At 43.0% G+C, this 18,189-nt stretch overlaps 1 protein-coding gene across 6 annotated transcripts in view; it reads right to left on the bottom strand.

Annotated features, from left to right (window-relative positions):
* myocd (myocardin) overlaps positions 1 to 18,189 on the bottom strand; it is a 137,430-nt gene that overhangs the window by 53,704 nt on the left and 65,537 nt on the right. For all 6 annotated transcript variants that reach the window (XM_045710228.2, XM_014179537.3, XM_014179539.3 and 3 more), the window contains one exon: positions 251 to 469. In XM_045710228.2, coding sequence (XP_045566184.1) covers positions 251 to 469 — 219 coding nt within the window. The remainder of the gene's footprint in view (positions 1 to 250; positions 470 to 18,189) is intronic.

The raw sequence follows: 18,189 nt of genomic DNA, 5'->3' as shown, positions 1-18,189 counted from the left end.
AAGGGCCATTTTCTCAAAAGCTGAGGTAACAAGTTTATTAACTTTCAAAGCAGAATTACTTTCCCATTGTTCCTCAACTGAAGTGTATGATATACCATTTTGTAGCTGTGAGTCTCTACTTGTATGCAATGTAAACAACAACATTTCAAATGTTGCTACATAAGAGTGAATCGAGCCGGTCGGTCACAAATGTTAGTCCTGTTTACATTTTCATTTAATTAGAATTATAACTAATATTATTGAAACTCACCATTCTTGCCCCCATTGGTTGAGGGATGCTTCCTGGTTGTGTGGTTACTGGGGTCCTTCCTGTCCCAGGGGTCCTCATCGTCCTCTTTAGTCTTTAGGTGTCCAGGACTTTGCCTGTTCTCTTTACTGTGGACAGACAGCTCAGTAGTTTTCACTGCATTCATGTCGCACACTGCAACGCTGTGTTCCCCTCTGGATGACTCCTTTACTGGGGGTCCCCCTGTCAGAGAAAGAGAGGACACATCCTGTCACGACTCCATAGGTTGATGTCATAATAACACAGAGGTCACCATGCTGGATATTGTTGCTGCCTCAGCGTCTGTCAACTCAAGGTTAAAAACAACAACTGGTCAATTCATATCCAACTGACGTCACAAGACGAGAAATATACGCCATAGATAAACGTCACACAACGAGAAATCTACGCCTTGACATTTTGAACAACGCCGTGGTTCTAAACCATTATGTCAGTGTGTGCCGTTCCAACAGCCCTACAGCGTTTAGTATTGTCTTTGGTTTAGAAACCATCTGAGCCTGCTGAGACTGGAGACAGCACAGCGACCAGCACGCTGCATGCGTCTGTTTGTTTACAGAGCTTAAGCCCATGGACACGTCCTGCTTCTCTCGCCATCCACCCTCCACCGCCACAGCAGCCAACTTCTTAATTTACAGAATTTACAAAGAGCAGACCTTCTTCCCCCTCTGTGCAAATATTAAACACACCACACTCTCCAGATTCAGGAGCTTTGAGAGCCCCCACAACGTGTCGAGGTGAAAAACGAGGCCCCTCACTCTCGTCCGTAGACTAGCCAAGTCCTCTGTGCTGTTCTGTCTGGGCCCCGTACATCATCATCCACTGAGAGGCCTCACAGGCCACCACAAACATACATCAGTGTTTTCTTTAATAAGCTCTGTTTGGAGAACCACTCTGATGCTTAGAGGACAATCATTCCCTCATATGTGATGCCTCATAAAAATAGCAGAGGTATCAAAAAGCTAGGCTACGTCAGCTGGTCTGCCCGCTTAGAGTGTTCAGTAAGTAAAGGCCAAGATTGGAGGGAGAAAACGATGAAAAATCTATTGAATAATGAAATAATCAGTTCAAAAGAAAACAATAGTGTAAATGTATAAAGAAAACATATTTGAAAGGAATTAAACAAGTGTAATGCTTGGTTCTGCTTCTCTGCCAATAACACTTTACAAGTTCAACTAATGGTCCCAACTAAATCCTTTCCACACTTGTTAACAATACTGCACTATGATTCAAATAAACTTTTACGCCACAGCCATTCACCAAGACTTGACCAAACAGCCCTGTGAGGGAGAGGAGAGCCCATCGGATACACACTTATCTCTGTGGTAAGACAGATACACTATCTTGTCCCACAGATACGTGTAGAGTTCGTTGAGAAGACAAAAAGGGGGCTTGTGTACGGTACATAAACACGAGCTAGGGGGAAACAATAACAAAGCCCAGCATTTACCTCAGAAATAAGACAACACTTACAGTAAATTATCCTCCATAAAACAGCAGAACAGAGAAAAAATGCCTTCATGCACTCCTTTAATGAGGTCTTAACTGATGGGACGGAGGTTGAAAGCCCACCCATCGCCATTGACCGAGGAAGCCCACCCTGGCCATTTTATATAACAGGCTGGGATGGCTGGGACTGATGTCCTGTGTGGCCTACATGGCTCAGCTATAGGATGAGAACTACACCTTTTTCTTTGTAAAAAACGTTATTCCCTCAGTCAATCCGTTTTAGGTGGTAGGGGAGAGGGCTGGGTAAATTGAGCCATTTTTACATCCAGCATCACTCCATCAAGGGAAATATAGTATTCTTTCTAACAAAGATATCTACATATAGTTCAGGATGTTGTGTATCCCTGGAAATAATCAGAATTAATGTAAACATTACAGTTTTGATAACATAGCTTGTCCAAATAAAGTGGTCTCTTGGCTTCAGGACAGGGTAAATTAAGCCGCCTACACATTTCTGTACTGGATGAAATATTACCACTACCTTTTTAAAACCATGTCTATCGTTATTTTCCAAATACAATTCAACACAATCGCCTTTTTGTCTTTTAACCCTTTACACTTGTGGGAATTGGCCTTTATGGATAGGTCTAAATTTAAATGTTTCTTACAGAAAAAATATGAAAATGTGAAAACATGGTAGAAATGAGTGCTGAGCGATTGACCGACATTTTGGTTAATCGCTCAGTCGGTTCAATTACTTGAATTCCATTGAGTTAGTTTTTGTTGTGAGCCCAACTCACTGTTTCTCTGGAGAGAAATCTAATCATTCAAATCACGAGAGAAATCAACCCAAGAACTATGTGAGACGCTGGGCTGAAGGGAATTGTAGTTTTCACTAAGCAAATATTCAAACTAGTACAGCCCAGAACATGATAATTACCTACTGTGACAATAATCCATTGAGACATTTTTTCCGGCTCAGGCAGAGACTTTTTACACCTGCTTTGTTAGGTTAGATGCACACAGACTGCAAGAGAGAGGAATGTACACAACACAACGATGAGAGAAAGGGACAGAGACAGTTCGTGAAAGTATGCCTTATCTTCTTTGAAGAACTTGTAAAATGATTTTGTCAGACAGCTCTGTAGCAGATGACTAAAGACAGAACAGTATGGGGAGTACAGAGATAACATTGTCTGGCTGTTTGGCTGCTACTGCCTGAGCAGAGATGAGATGATGACTTTAAGGAATGAAAAGTAATAAAGGCATCTAATAAAAACAAAGTAATATATAACTAAAATATTGTATTATTTAATAGTCATTTCCTATTTTTCTATTTGTGTCTACCCAATGTGAACCTGACAGAGAGAATAGAATATTTTCAATGTTTTGGCAATTCAATGTTCACTATTTTGGATCTTTGGAATTTCCATTAAAAAAAAATATACAAAATATTTGATTTGTCATTATATCATAATGCATTTAATATATACAATTTTTTATCTACACAGAAATCGAAAACCATGATTATTGTTTTTCTAATCACACCGAAACCGAACAAGAGAAGCACTAATCGCTCCGCACTAGTAGCAATTGAAAGGGAACAGTTATGAGATAATGGGGAAATGATTAGACCAAAGGTGGGTACACAACAGTTCACCTGACACAAGACTGAATCCAAACATTACACTAACCATGTTTCCATCCACCATATTTTTCATGCTGGTAAAGTCATACCGTATAATATTTTTTTATGACAGCTGTGATGGAAACAGGAAGTTTCAGTACAATTCTATAAATGCTGATAGATCAAATTAATTATGAGAGAAATGGCAGTGGAAATATTGATATAATAACCATCATATCGAAGTAAACTTGGAGTCACACAATGACATGGTGTGTGGTCCTCCCACTATGACTCGGGAAATCATGCAGTTTATTAGGCTACAGATGAAATAAATGATGATGAACTTCACACCGTGGTGAAAACGCACTGTGATCTTGATGCTCCTTTCCAATAAATATCGAGGGTCTGATTCTAGTGACGTGATGATCGATGCTTGACTTCCATTTGACAAATTCAAATATTATCTTATCCATAATAATCTCATTATGTAGACTAGCCTACACGCAATGTATCTGCGAGCTGTTGGCTAGAGCACACAGTGCCAAGACCAGAGTAGGCACATTTACAATTGAACGTAACAATTTTTGTGACAAAATTATTGGTAGAGTTGAAAATGCAATGGAAAATATTGAACTTTAGATTTTTATTCAGTACATGAAAACTTAAGCAAAAAAGTACATTTTGTGTGCATTACATCATCACTCACTGACTTTAATCTGTTTGGTGGAAACACACCACTGTTGGGAAAATGATCATATTTTCTTTATGCAGATTTTAGAATAATCGCATGAAAATCTGATGCCAATTGGATGGAAACCTACTACTATTGTTTTTTTGTGCATTTTACATTTACTGTACTTTTTTCTGGATACATTCAGTAACATGATAAAAAATATTCCTGGAAGATGTGGGGTAGGTGCAACATAAGACAGAACAATGACAAGGGTTTGAGTGAGAGGACTGACTGGTGTCTCCAAGTGGACACACACCTCTCCACAGTGTGCACAGTTCCTAAGTCATTTCAATCAAAGAAGTGTTTTCAACTATAAAGTACTTTTTTTTGTTTTCCTAGCTGTGCCGTTTAGGAACTACACCAAGCACACTTGTAGTTGTTTCATTCGAAACACAACCCTGCAATCACATATTTACTGTTGTTGTTAACGCAATCAAAAAAACGGTCCATTATAAATCGCAATCTGGAGGGCATGATTTGAAAGCTTGTTCTATTGCCAATATGACTAGCTAAACTATATAATACAATCTAACAGTGTTAGGCTTTCACAAGGCAACTCAGAGAAACAGAGTTATGAGTACATTCAGGTGCGTGTGCGGCAAATTGTTCTTCACAATAAACAAACATAGGCTCATTCTGTTCAGACCAACCCAGGGTATGACACCATGTCATCTTATAACTGCACAGCGAACGTAGTGATCACAAACATTGACACTGTATATGACATTCGTTTTTATGATTTGGAAATGTGAAGTACACATTTGTTCGGCTTGCTTGTACGACATCAAAGCGGTATTTACTATAATCCTCAACGTCTCATCTTTCAACATACGTAGAGTCATCTTAACTTACAGCATTTCCCTAAAAAAACTGCCCAATTACCGGGAGGGATGGGGGCAATTTCTTGTTACTCGTGGAGCTCAAGTTCAGAACGCCTGTCAGTCAAAACCCCTACGTCGCTGTGAAGCTGTCACGCCCTGGCCATAGAGAGGGTTTTGTTCTCTATTTTAGGGTGTGACTAGGGTGGGCATTTTATGTGCCCTTTTCTATGTTTTGTGTATTTCTTTGTTTTGGCCCGGGTATGGTTCTCAATCAGGGACAGCTGTCTATCGTTGTCTCTAATTGGGAACCATACTTACGTAGCCTTTTCCCACAGGGTTTTTGTGGGTAGTTCATTTCTGTTTAGTGTTTTGCACCTTACAGAACTGTTTCGGTTCTTCTCTTTGTTATTTTTGTTTTAGTGTTCAGTTTATTAAAGAAAGCATGAACACTTACCACGCTGCGTTTTGGTCCGATGATTCTTCCTCTTCAGACGACGAATACTGTCACAGAACTACCCACCACCAACGGACCAAGCAGCGTGGTATGGAGGAGCAGAGGGTTCAGGACTCCTGGAATTGGGAGGAGATTTTGGATGGAAAGGGACCCTGGAGACAGGCTGGGGAGTATCGCCGCCTGAAGGAGGAACTAGAGGCACCGAAAGCTGAGAGGCGGCGATATGAGGCAAGGCAGCGCAGCAGGCACAAGAAGCAGCCCCCCCAAAACATTTTTTTGGGGGCACACAGGGAGATTGGTGGAGTCAGGCGATAGACCTGAGCCAACTCCCCGCGCTTACCGGAAGCAGCATGCTTCCAGTCAGGCACTGTGTTATGCGATGAGGCGCACGGTGTCTCTAGTACGCGCTCATAGCCCGGAGCGCTATATGCCAGCCCCCCGCAAGTGCCATGCGAGAGTGGGCATCCAGCCAGGGCAGATTGTGCCAACTCAGCGCGTCTGGTCTCCAGTGCGCCGTTTCGGCCCAGGGTATCCTGCGCCAGCTCTGCGTACTGTGTCTCCGGGGCGCTGGGAGGGCTCAGTTCGTCCTATGCCTGCGCTCCGCCCGTGTCGGGCGAAAGTAGGCTTTCAGCCTGGAAGAGTGGTGTCAAGCCTACGCACCAGATCTCCAGTGCTCCCCCACAGCCCGGTCTATCCTGTGCCTGCTCCCAGAGCCAGGCCTCCTGCATGTCTCCCCAGCCTGGTGAGTCCTGTGCCTGCTCCCAGAGCCAGGCCTCCTGCATGTCTCCCCAGCCTGGTGAGTCCTGTGCCTGCTCCCAGAGCCAGGCCTCCTGCATATCTCCCCAGCCTGGTGAGTCCTGTGCCTGCTCCCAGAGCCAGGCCTCCTGCATGTCTCCCCAGCCTGGTGAGTCCTGTGCCTGCTCCCAGAGCCAGGCCTCCTGCATGTCTCCCCAACCTGGTGAGTCCTGTGCCTGCTCCCAGAGCCAGGCCTCCTGCATGTCTCCCCAGCCTGGTGAGTCCTGTGCCTGCTCCCAGAGCCAGGCCTCCTGCATATCTCCCCAGCCTGGTGAGTCCTGTGCCTGCTCCCAGAGCCAGGCCTCCTGCATGTCTCCCCAGCCTGGTGAGTCCTGTGCCTGCTCCCAGAGCCAGGCCTCCTGCATGTCTCCCCAACCTGGTGAGTCCTGTGACTGCTCCCAGAGCCAGGCCTCCTGCATGTCTCCACAGCCTGGTGAGTCCTGTGCCAGAGTCGCCCTCCAGTCCGGAGCTGCCAGAGTCGCCCTCCAGTCCGGAGCTGCCAGAGTCGCCCTCCAGTCCGGAGCTGCCAGAGTCGCCCTCCAGTCCGGAGCTGCCAGAGTCGCCCTCCAGTCCGGAGCTGCCAGAGTCGCCCTCCAGTCCGGAGCTGCCAGAGTCTCCCGCCTGTCCGGAGCTGCCAGAGTCGCCCGCCTGTCCGGAGCTGCCAGAGTCGCCCGCCTGTCCGGAGCTGCCAGAGTCTCCCGCCTGTCCGGAGCTGCCAGAGTCGCCCGCCTGTCCGGGGCCCGCTGCGAGGGTCCCCAGTCCGGGGTCGGCGGTGAGGGTCCCCACTCCAGAGGCGCCACTTAAGTGGGCCAAGCCTAAGGTGGAGCGGGGTCCACGTCCCGCACCAGAGCCGCCGCCGTAAAGAAGGCCCACCCGGACCCTCCCCTTTAGAGTCAGGTTTTGCGGCCGGAGTCCGCACCTTTGGGGGGGGGGTACTGTCACGCCCTGGCCATAGAGAGGGTTTTGTTCTCTATTTTGGTTAGGCCAGGGTGTGACTAGTGTGGGCATTTTATGTGCCCTTTTCTATGTTTTGTGTATTTCTTTGTTTTGACCGGGTATGGTTCTCAATCAGGGACAGCTGTCTATCGTTGTCTCAGATTGGAAATCATACTTAGGTAGCCTTTTACCACAGGGTTTTTGTGGGTAGTTAATTTCTGTTTAGTGTTTTGCACCTAACGGAACTGTTTCGGTTCTTCTCTTTGTTATTTTTGTTTTAGTGTTCAGTTTATTAAAGAAAACACTTACCACGCTGCGTTTTGGTCCGATGATTCTTCCTCTTCAGAAGGAAGCGCAGAGCCAGAGCTCTGACGTCATGTATAGCATGTTACTGTACAGCCACTACGTTCCAATTTATTAGTGCCCAAATCTGCACTTCGTAAGCTGTATACTGGTACAAGTGTAAAGGGTTAACACCTAACAAACTTTTAAAATACTTTTAACATAGGCCATGCCATGTTGCTACCTCATATCCCAGCGATAATGCCTTGCATTATGCCTGGAAAGAAAACACTTCAATTTGCTGAACTTGCAATTGGCTCAAACATTGCTCAACTTCCCCCATGGTCATTGGCTCAACTTACCCCAAGATAAAACATTTTGACTATATTAGCCCACACAGCTACAAGGATGCACTTTCATGCTAGGTTTAGGACCTCAAATTGAAGATTATATATAGAACAATGTTAAACTTATCTACCTTGTTTTAGATACAAGCATCATGAATCCTGGTGAAAATTGGTGAACATCTTTTTTTTTTAAACTAATTTGCTTACCACTTTCTCCAAATTATACATTTTTTGTATGGTAACCTAGAAACAAGAGTGGCTCTGCTTACCCCTTTGGCTCAGCTTACCCCACTCTCCTACAGTCAATGTGATGAAACATTGGAAAAGCTCCAAAGTAGTTCTAGAACTAGAAAGAGTTCTAATTCTATGTTCTGAGCTCATCTCTAGATATGTCCCCAGGCAATAGGTCCAGGGTGAGGTGGGAGTGAAGTGCACGATGTGGCTAAGGGGCTCAAGCCACCCAACTCTGACGCTGTAAAAAACCGAGACCCCCCTCATCAAAATACTTTTATTTTATTGTCTGATGTTATCTGGACGCTTAGAGTGACCGGAGACCTGAGTTACAGACCAATCAGAGGTAAGAAACAAGTCTGAAATGTAGACTTCCATCTAGGTGTAAAGAGGGCCTCCTATTTTTCCCCTTCAGTACGGGGGACGACCTGTGTGTTATCTTCCTTTCTAATGACTAACAGATAGAGTCGTGAAGAGTAAGTCACTGTCTTGTCATTAGACATGGTGCAGTTTCTCCCTCTTCTCCTGACCTTATCAAATTCCCTTAGTTTGGGGGTAGACCTCTGGATGTGCTTTCTTCCACTCTCTCTAATAAGAAACAGATCAAGGAGTAATGCGAGTAAGTCTCCTATCTGTGTCATCTGTGCCACATTTCACGTTTCAGTGACTGTAATGGCTATTCCAGGAATATATTATGCCGTAAAGCATTAGTGACACTGTTTGTTTGTGCGGTCAAAGTAGATGTTATTGTCATTAGGTATCTGTGTCATCTGACAGCTTTTACTTTCCCATTTTTTTTTTTAAAGATCAGCTTTAATATTGCAGATAGATTGAGGCTTCCATCAATGTAATTGTCTGCATCATTTTCAATACCGCATATATATTTTTTGGTAAATGTACAGCTTTGGAAAAAAATTGAGAGACCACTGCAAAATTATAGGTTTCTCTGGTTTAACTATTTATAGGTATGTGTTTAGGTAAAATTAACATTTTTGTTTTATTCTATAAACTACTGACAACATTTCTCCCAAATTCCCCCCAAAATATTGTAATTTAGAGCATTTATTTGCAGAAAATGACAACTGATCAATATAACAAAAAGATGCAGTGTTGTCAGACCTCGAATAATGCAAAGAAAGGAAGAGTTCAGAAATCAATATTTTGTGGAATAACCCTGATTTTCAATCACAGCTTTCATGCGTCTTGGCATGCTCTCCCCCAGTCTTTCACATTGATGTTTGGTGACCTTATGCCACTCCTGACGCAAAAATTCAATCAGCTCGGCTTTGTTGCCTACAAGCCACAGTGTCTCACACCCACTGTGAAATTTGGTGGAGGATCGGTGATGATCTGGGGGTGCTTCAGCAAGGCGGTCACGAACAAGGTTGTCCTGGAAGAAAATTTGCTTCCTTCTGACAATGTTCCCCAACTCTGAGGATTGGTTTTTCCAGCAGGACAATGATCCATGCCACACAGCCAGGTCAATCAAGGTGTGGATGGAGGACCACCAGATCAAGACCCTGTCTGGCCAGCCCAATCTCCAGACCTGAACCCCATTGAAAATCTCTGGAATGTGATCAAGAGGAAGATGGATGTTCACAAGCCATCAAACAAAGCCGAGCTGCTTGAATTTTTGCGCCAGGAGTGGCATAAAGTCGCCCAGCATCAATGTGAAAGACTGGTGGCTAGCATGCCAAGACGCATGAAAGCTGTGATTGACAATCAGGGTAATTCCACCAAATACTGATTTCTGAACTCTTCTTAAGTTAAACCATTAGTATTGCGTTGTTTAAAAATTAATATGAACTTATTTTATTCTCAATTTTCGAGGTCTGACAACACTGCATCTTTTTTGATATTTTGACCAGTTGTCATTTTATGCAAATAAATGCTCTAAATGATAATATTTTTTATTTGGAATTTGGCAGAAATGTTGTCAGTAGTTTATAGAATAAAACAAAAATATAAATTGCAAAACCAGTGGTCTCTTAATTTTTTCCAGAGCTGTATATATAAAATATATATTTTTATATACATTTCCTTTATTATTTTCCCCTAACCCTACTCGGTAGGGGTGGTATACAAAAATAGCCCTATTTGGTAAAATACCAAGTCCATGTTATGGCAAGAACAGCTCAAAAAAGCAAAGAGAAGCGACAGTCCATCTTTACTTTAAAACATGAAGGTCAGTTGCAAAAACCTGCAGAGATGGTATGCAGAGATGTTATGGTTGTATCCCCCATATTCAGTACATTCAGAAAGTATTCAGATCCCTTGACCTTTTCCACATTTTGTTATGTTACAGCCTTATTCTAAAATGGATTCAATTACATTTTTTTCATCATCAATCTACACAAAATATCCCAAAATGACAAAGCGAAAACAGGAAATGTATTAAATGTATTAAAAATCTAAAACAGAAATACCTTATTTACATAAGTATTCAGACTCCTCGCCATGACACTCAGGTGCATCCTGTTTGCATTGATCACCCTTGAGATGTTTCTACAACTTGATTGGAGTTCACTTGTGGTAAATTCAATTGATTGGACATGATTTGGAAAGGCACACACCTGTCTATATAAGGCCCCACAGTTGACAGTGCATGTCAGAGCAAAAACCAAGCCATGAGGTTGAAGTAAAGTTCTTGGGCAGGGTAGCAAAAAATGTCTGCAGCATTGAAGATCTCCAAAAACATAGTGGCCTCCATCATTCTTAAATGGAAGAAGTTTGGAACCACCAAGACTCTTCCTAGAGCTGGCCGCCCAGCCAAACTGAGCATCGGGGAGATGGGCCTTGGTCAGGGAGGTGACCAAGAACACGATGGTCACTCTCACAGAGCTCTAGAGTTCCTCTGTGGAGATGGGAGAACCTTCCAGAAGGACCACCATCTCTGCAGCACTCCACCAATCAGGCCTTTATGGTAGATTGGCCAGATGGAAGCTATTCCTCAGTAAAAGGCACATGACAGCCCAATTGGAGTTTGCCAAAAAGGCACCGAACGACTCTCAGACCATGAGAAATAAGATTCTCTGGTCTGATGAAACCAAGATTGAACTCTTTGGCCTGAATGCCAAGTGTCAGATCTGGAGGAAACCTGGCACCATCCAACGTTGAGGCATGGTGGTAGCAACACCATGAGTTGGGGATGTTTTTCAGCTGCAGGGACTGGGAGATTAGTCAGCATCGAGGCAAAGATGAACAGAGCAAAGTACAGAGAGATCCTTGATGAAAACCTGCTCCAGAGCACTCAGGACCTCAGACTGGGGCAAAGGTTCACCTTCCAACATGACAACGACCCTAAGCACACGGCAAAGACAATGTAGGAGTGTCTCTTATTGTCCTTGAGTGGCCCAGCCAGAGCCTGGACTTGAACCCGATTGAACATCTCTGGAGAGACCTGTAAATAGCTATGCAGCAACTCTCCACATCCAACCTGACAGAGCTTGAGATGATCTCTAGAGAAGAATGGGACAAACTCCCCAAATACAGGTGTGCCAAGCTTGTAGTGTCATACCCAAGAAGACTGTGCTGTAATCGCTGCCAAAGGTGGGTCAACAAAGTACTGAGTAAATTGTCTGAATACATACAGTTGAAGTCGGAAGTTTACATACACCTTAGCCAAATACATTTAAACTCAGTTTTTCACAATTCCTGACATTTAATCCTAATAAAAATTCCCCGTCTTAGGTCAATTAGGATCACCATTTCATTTTATGAATATAAAAAAATATAAAAAAATGTCCGAATAATAATTTATTTCAGCGTATATTTCTTTCATCACATTCCCAGTGGGTCAAAGGTTTACATACACTCAATTAGTATTTGGTAGCATTGCCTTTAAATTGTTTAACTTGGGTCAAACGTTTTGGGTAACCTTCCACAAGCTTCCCACAATAAGTTGGGTGAATTTTGGCCAATTCCTCCTGACAGAGCTGGTGTAACTGATTCAGCTTTGTAGGCCTCCTTGCTCGCACACGCTTTTTCAGTTCTGCCCACACATTTTCTATAGGATCGAGGTCCGGGCTTTGTGATGGCCACTCCAATACCTTGACTTTGTTGTCCTTAAGCCGTCTTGCCACAACTTTGGAAGTATGCTTGGGGCCATTGTCCATTTGGAAGACCCATTTGCGACCAAGCTTTAACTTCCTGACAGATGTCTTGAGATTTTGCTTCAATTTATCCACATAATTTCCCTCCCTCGTGATGCCATCTATTTTATGAAGTGCACCAGTGCCTCCTGCAGCAAAGCACCCCCACAACATGATGCTGCCACCACGGTTGGGATGGTGTTCTTCGGCTTGCAAGCTTCCCCCTTTTTCCTCCAAACATAACAATGGTCATTATGGCCAAACAGTTCTATTTTTGTTTCATCAGACCAGAAGACTTTTCTCCAAAAAGTATGATCTTTGCCCCATGTGCAGTTGCAAACCGTAGTCTGGCTTTTTTATGGCGGTTTTGGGGCAGTGGCTTCTTCCTTGTTGAGCGGCCTTTCAGGTTATGTCGATATAGGACTCATTTTATTGTGGATATAGATACTTTTGTACCTGTTTCCTCCAGAATCTTCACACAGTCCTTTGCTGTTGTTCGGGGATTGATTTGCACTTTTCGCACCAAAGTACGTTCATCTCTAGGTGACAGAACGCGTCTCCTTCCTGAGCGGTATGACGGCTACGTGGTCCCATGGTGTTTATACTTGCGTACTATTGTTTGAAACAGATGAACGTGGTACTTTCAGGAGTTTGGAAACTGCACCCAAGGATGAACCAGACTTGTGGAGGTCTAAAAAAAAATCCACAGGTACACCTCCAATTGATTAAAATGATGTCAATTAGCCTATCAGAAGCCTCTAAAGCCATGACATAATTTTCTGTAATTTTACAAGCTGTTTAAAGGCACAGTCAACTTAGTGTATGTAAACTTCTGACCCACTGGAATTGTGATACAGTGGATTATAATTGAAATAATCTGTCTGTAAACAATTGTTAGAAAAATTACTTCTGTCATGCACACAGTAGATGTCCTAACCGACTTGCCAAAACTATAGTTTGTTAACAAGAAATTTGTGGAGTGGTTGAAAAACAAGATATAATGACTCCAACCTAAGTGTATGTAAACTTCTGATTTCAACTGTATATACCAAATCTGAAGTCAATCTGACGGATGGTTCATGAGAATAATATTTTTTAAGTGTTTTTTATATATATCATATAGTATGTGCTAACATGCATCTATAGGTACAGTGCAGCAATATTTGAATGCAGCAACCATTTCTTTCTCAAAACCATTATAGACCGTCTAAATACAAAATCTGGAGTGAATCTGACATATGGTTCACGAGGAGAAGATTACTGCAGATGATTTTGAGGATTAGCATTACATACACAAATAATGAGTTGTTAATATTTCCTTGTTTTTTGCGAAATCAATACCAAATTCAGTGTGGTTCATCTTGGGGACGTGCATGATAGCAATGACAAGTTTCAAGTTGATAGGCCACTGTGGTTTAAATGGACGCAACATCTCATTTTAGATTTTTCATCTTTTGACCATCCCTTACCTTTTATCAAGACACATTTTTTTACTCCAGACTTGACTGCCCTTGACCAGCACAAAAACGTCCTGTGGCGCACTGCACTAGCTTCGAATAGTCTCCGCGATATGCAACTTTTCAGGGAAGTCAGGAACCAATATACACATTCAGTTAGGAAAGCAAAGGCTCCTCTCAGCTGCCCACTGCACTGCACTTTCAATAAGCATTTCTCTACGTCTGGCCATACTTTCCACCTGGCTACCCCAACCCCAGCCAACAGCCCCCCCCCCCCCCCCCCCCCCTCACCCAAATCCAGACAGCTGATGTCCTGAAAGAGCTGCAGAATCTGGATCCCTACAAATCAGCTGGGCTAGACAATCTGGACCCTGTCTTCCTAAAGTTATCCGCCGCATTGTTGCAACCCCTATTACTAGTCTGTTTAACCTCTCTTTCGTATCGTCTGAGATTCCTAAAGATTGGAAAGCGGCTGCGGTCATCCCCCTCTTCAAAGGGAGAGACACTCTAGACCCAAACTGTTACAGATCTATATCTATCCTGCCCTGCCTTTCTAAAGTCTTCGAAAGCCAAGTGAACAAACAAATCACCGACCACATCGAACCCCACCATACCTTCTCCGTTATGCAATCCGGTTTCCGAGCTGGTCACGGGTGGACTTCAGCCATGCTCAAGGTCCTCAACAATATTATAACCACCATCGATAAAAAAAACAGTACTGTGCAGCCGTCTTCATTAACCTGGCCAAGGCTTTCGACTCTGTCAATCACCTAATTCTTATCAGCAGACTCAACAGCCTTGGTTTCTCTAATGACTGCCTCGCCTGGTTCACTAACTACTTCTCAGATAGAGTTCAGTGTGTCAAATCAGAGGGCCTGTTGTCCGGACCTCTGGCAGTCTCTATGGGGCTGCCACAGGGTTACATTCTCGGGCCGACTCTTTTCTCTGTATATATCAATGATGTCGCTCTTGCGGGTGATTCTCTGATCCACCTCTACGCAGACGACACCATTCTGTATACATCTGGCCCTTCTTTGGACACTGTGTTAACAAACCTCCAAACAAGCTTCAATGCAGTACGACACTCCTTCCGTGGCCTCCAACTGCTCTTAAACGCTAGTAAAACTAAATGCATGCTCTTCAACCGATCGCTGTCCGCGCCCGCCCGCCTTGCATCACTACTCTGGACGGCTCTGACTTAGAATATGTGGACAACTACAAATACCTAGGTGTCTGGCTAGACTGTAAACTCTCCTTCCAGACTCATTAAGCATCTCTAATCCAAAATTAAATCAGGAATCTGCTTCCTATTTCACAACAAAGCCTCCTTCACTCATGCTGCCAAACATACCCTCGTAAAACTGGCTATCCTGCCAATGCTTGACTTCAGCGATGTCATTTACAAAATAGCCTCCAACACTCTACTCAGCAAATTGGATGCAGTCTATCACAGTGCCATCCGTTCTGTCACCAAAGCCCCATATACTACCCACCACTGCGACCTGTACGCTCTCGTTGGCTGGTCCTCGCTACATATTCGTCGCCAAACCCACTGGCTCCAGGTCATCTATAAGTCTTTGCTTGGTAAAGCTCCGCCTTATCTCAGCTCACTGGTCACCATAGCAACACCCACCCTAGAACACGCTCCAGCAGGTATATTTCACTGGTCATCACCAAAGCCAACACCTCGTTTGGCCGCCTTTCCTTCCAGTTCTCTGGTGCCAATGACTGGAACGCATTGCAAAAATCACTGAAGTTGGAAACTTATATCTCCCTCAATAACTTCAAGCATCGGCTGTCAGAGCAGCTTACCGATTGCTGCAGCTGTACACAGCCCATCTGTAAATAGCGCATCCAACCAACTACCTACCTAATCCCCATATTTGTTTTTTGTTTTTTGTTTTTTCTGCTCTTTTGCACACCAGTATTTCTACTTGCACATCCTCACTGCACATCTATCACTCCAGTGTTAATTGCTAAATTGTAATTCCTTCATCACTATGGCCTATTTATTGCCTTTCCTCCTTACTTCATTTGCAGATCCTGTATAAAGATTTTCTATGGTGCTATTGACTGTACATTTGTTTATCCCATGTATAACTCTGTGTTGTTGTTTTTGTCGCACTGCTTTGCTCTATCTTGGCCAGGTCACAGTTGTAAATGAGAACTTGTTATCAACTGGCCTACCTGGTTAAATAAAGGTGAAAGGTGATACATTTTAAAAAATATATAAATAAATAAATGTAGCATGGGCCTTCATTCCACGTTTGGTGTGATTTGGTACTGTGGCTCATGAGAAGATGATTTTGAAAGTATTTTTAGCATATTTTAACATATTAGCTTATGTGCTAATGTGCATCTACTGGTATAGTGTGGGCATCTTTGAATTCATCCACACTATTTCCTCAAACTATTTAGAGACTATTGTGATGAGTCAAAATACCACATTTGGGGTAAATCTGACTTTATTCTATGAGAATTTTTGGGGGGGTTATTTTAAACATTAGTGCAAAGGCCACACAAAGGCCCTGAGTTGAACGTAGGTTCCAATGTAATCTTACAGAAAGCGCTTCACACATCTAAGATATCCTCCAAATCCTCTCTATCAGTTTACGGGTCCTCTGACTGACAAATTATTTTTTGGAGTGGTTTCTCCAGGAATGTTTTCTTTCCTTTTGTATCTTTCCTGATTCTCTCACACTCTCTCTTTTCTTATTTCTGTTCTTCCCCTTGTTGGACCACCAGCTAGGCTGAGGGCTGACTGGCTGGCTGGCTACATTTATTTATGTTGGGGTTAAGCCAGGAATTCATGATTGGGAATTTACTGAGGAATTAATAGAGGGATTCTCTGTTGAAGCTAATTAGCATATTTTGGTTTCTTATCATATTCTATTATGGTACTATGATAGTTGCTGGCAAACAAACTGTGATGCTTGAGGTATGTGCTCATATTTTTCAACTGTGTTATTTGGATGCACCTATTGTAAGCTGCTGTAGATACTATTATCTGCTAAATGATTCTAAATGTAGGAGTTGTACGGCATCTTATCCTGGGCTAATTCTATATTTAACTGCTTCAGACTTTGCTCTACCATGACTTACTTACTTCGAACACTTAACGGAGTCTGAAAGAAACACATTACTCTGGTCCATGTTTGTGGACAGGCCCCAGTGGAGCTTTAGAGTAAGTATCAGTAAGTAGCGTATTGCTCTCTCCTACTAACATAGAGTATTTCCCTGTGGTCTTACAATGTCTAACGTGACCTAATGCTTCCTGCTGGACAATCCATAGAGCTTAGGAAGAAGGAGAGGACGAAGGAGCCTGAATCCAGCAGCATGATGGGTAATATGAGGATGACATGTGAGCGTGTATCAATGAGTGGTGACATTCACTGTTTCAAACATAGACATAGAATGCATTCACATTGGTGTTCACCATCTCATTCTATGTGATGAATTATGTCATTCTTTGGCTTTAACTTGATACAGTGCCCCCTGGCAAGGCGCAGGCATGTTTTTATCCCAAACTGTGATCTCAAACTGTAGAATCCAATGTTAGCAGCCAACATTGTCATAGTCTGTGATTTGTGTGATAGACGACTACAACCGGAGCCGTTCCACGTGCTCCAGAGAGAAAGAATGTTAAAAAAAGATGGTGTTTCAGGATTTGTTTGAAAGTAAATAGACTTTGGACTAATGAAAAGGTACTGGTTCTATGTACGCCTCGCTTTGCAGCTCCGACAAGTTGTTATTAAATGATTTTTTAACAGAGGATTTGGCAAGATTTAGAACTTTTGCCATTCTATAATAAACAATGGCATGGACCATATTGAAAATATTTACTTAATTTTCCAAAGTGACTTATGGCAACACTGGCCACTAAACAGAGTGTCGTGAGTGTTATGGCGTCAGGTGCCACGGACTGTATAAATACCGCCTGTACACTTGTTTATAGGAAAAGCCCATCTGGCTTTGGCTAACACAGGCAGCCCGCTCTGGTGACCCCTCGGCTTGTTCGAATGGAAAATATAACAGGAGTATTGCTAAGCGGGGATTGCAGTTACAGCAGTCAATTGTCAAGTGACGGACAAGATAATGTTGTAAAAGACTGCAGACTCCAGATCTGAAAACCAAGCCCCTCTCCCAACGAGTAAACACACCGACAGGAGGCTTTTGAAGAACTATCCAGGGGAAAAAACATATTGTCTCTCTTTTTCATTCCTCACATTTTGGGGGGGTTATAAATGATTACAGCGTTATAGAAGCTTAGCAAAATGAAAAAGTTCAAGTAGGTGATGACTGGACGAGTGAACCAAATATGTATTTCCTGCTTGTTTCATTGATATCTAGCTATGCGTGTAGAGAGTAGGCTGATTTTAGGATAAATGCCTTCACTTTACTGCAAGTCTCTATTGTAGGTACACTACCGGTGAAAAGTTTTAGAACACCTACTCATTCAAGGGTTTTTCATTATTTTTACTATTTTCTACACTATGAAATAACACATATGGGATCATGTAGTAACCAAAAAAGTGTCAAACATCAAAATATATTTTATATTTCAGATTCTTCAAATAGCCACCCTTTGCCTTGATGACAACTTTGTACACTCTTGGCCTTCTCTCAACCAGCTTCACCTGGAATGCTTTTCCAACAGTCTTGAAGGAGTTGTGGATTGGCTGC

The sequence above is a fragment of the Salmo salar genome, chromosome 28 (assembly GCF_965601325.2).
Source record: "Salmo salar chromosome 28, fSalSal1, whole genome shotgun sequence".
In the NCBI taxonomy this organism is placed as follows: Eukaryota; Metazoa; Chordata; class Actinopteri; order Salmoniformes; family Salmonidae; genus Salmo; species Salmo salar.
Note: the sequence above shows the minus strand (reverse complement) of the source record. Positions and strands in the feature narration are given on the sequence as shown.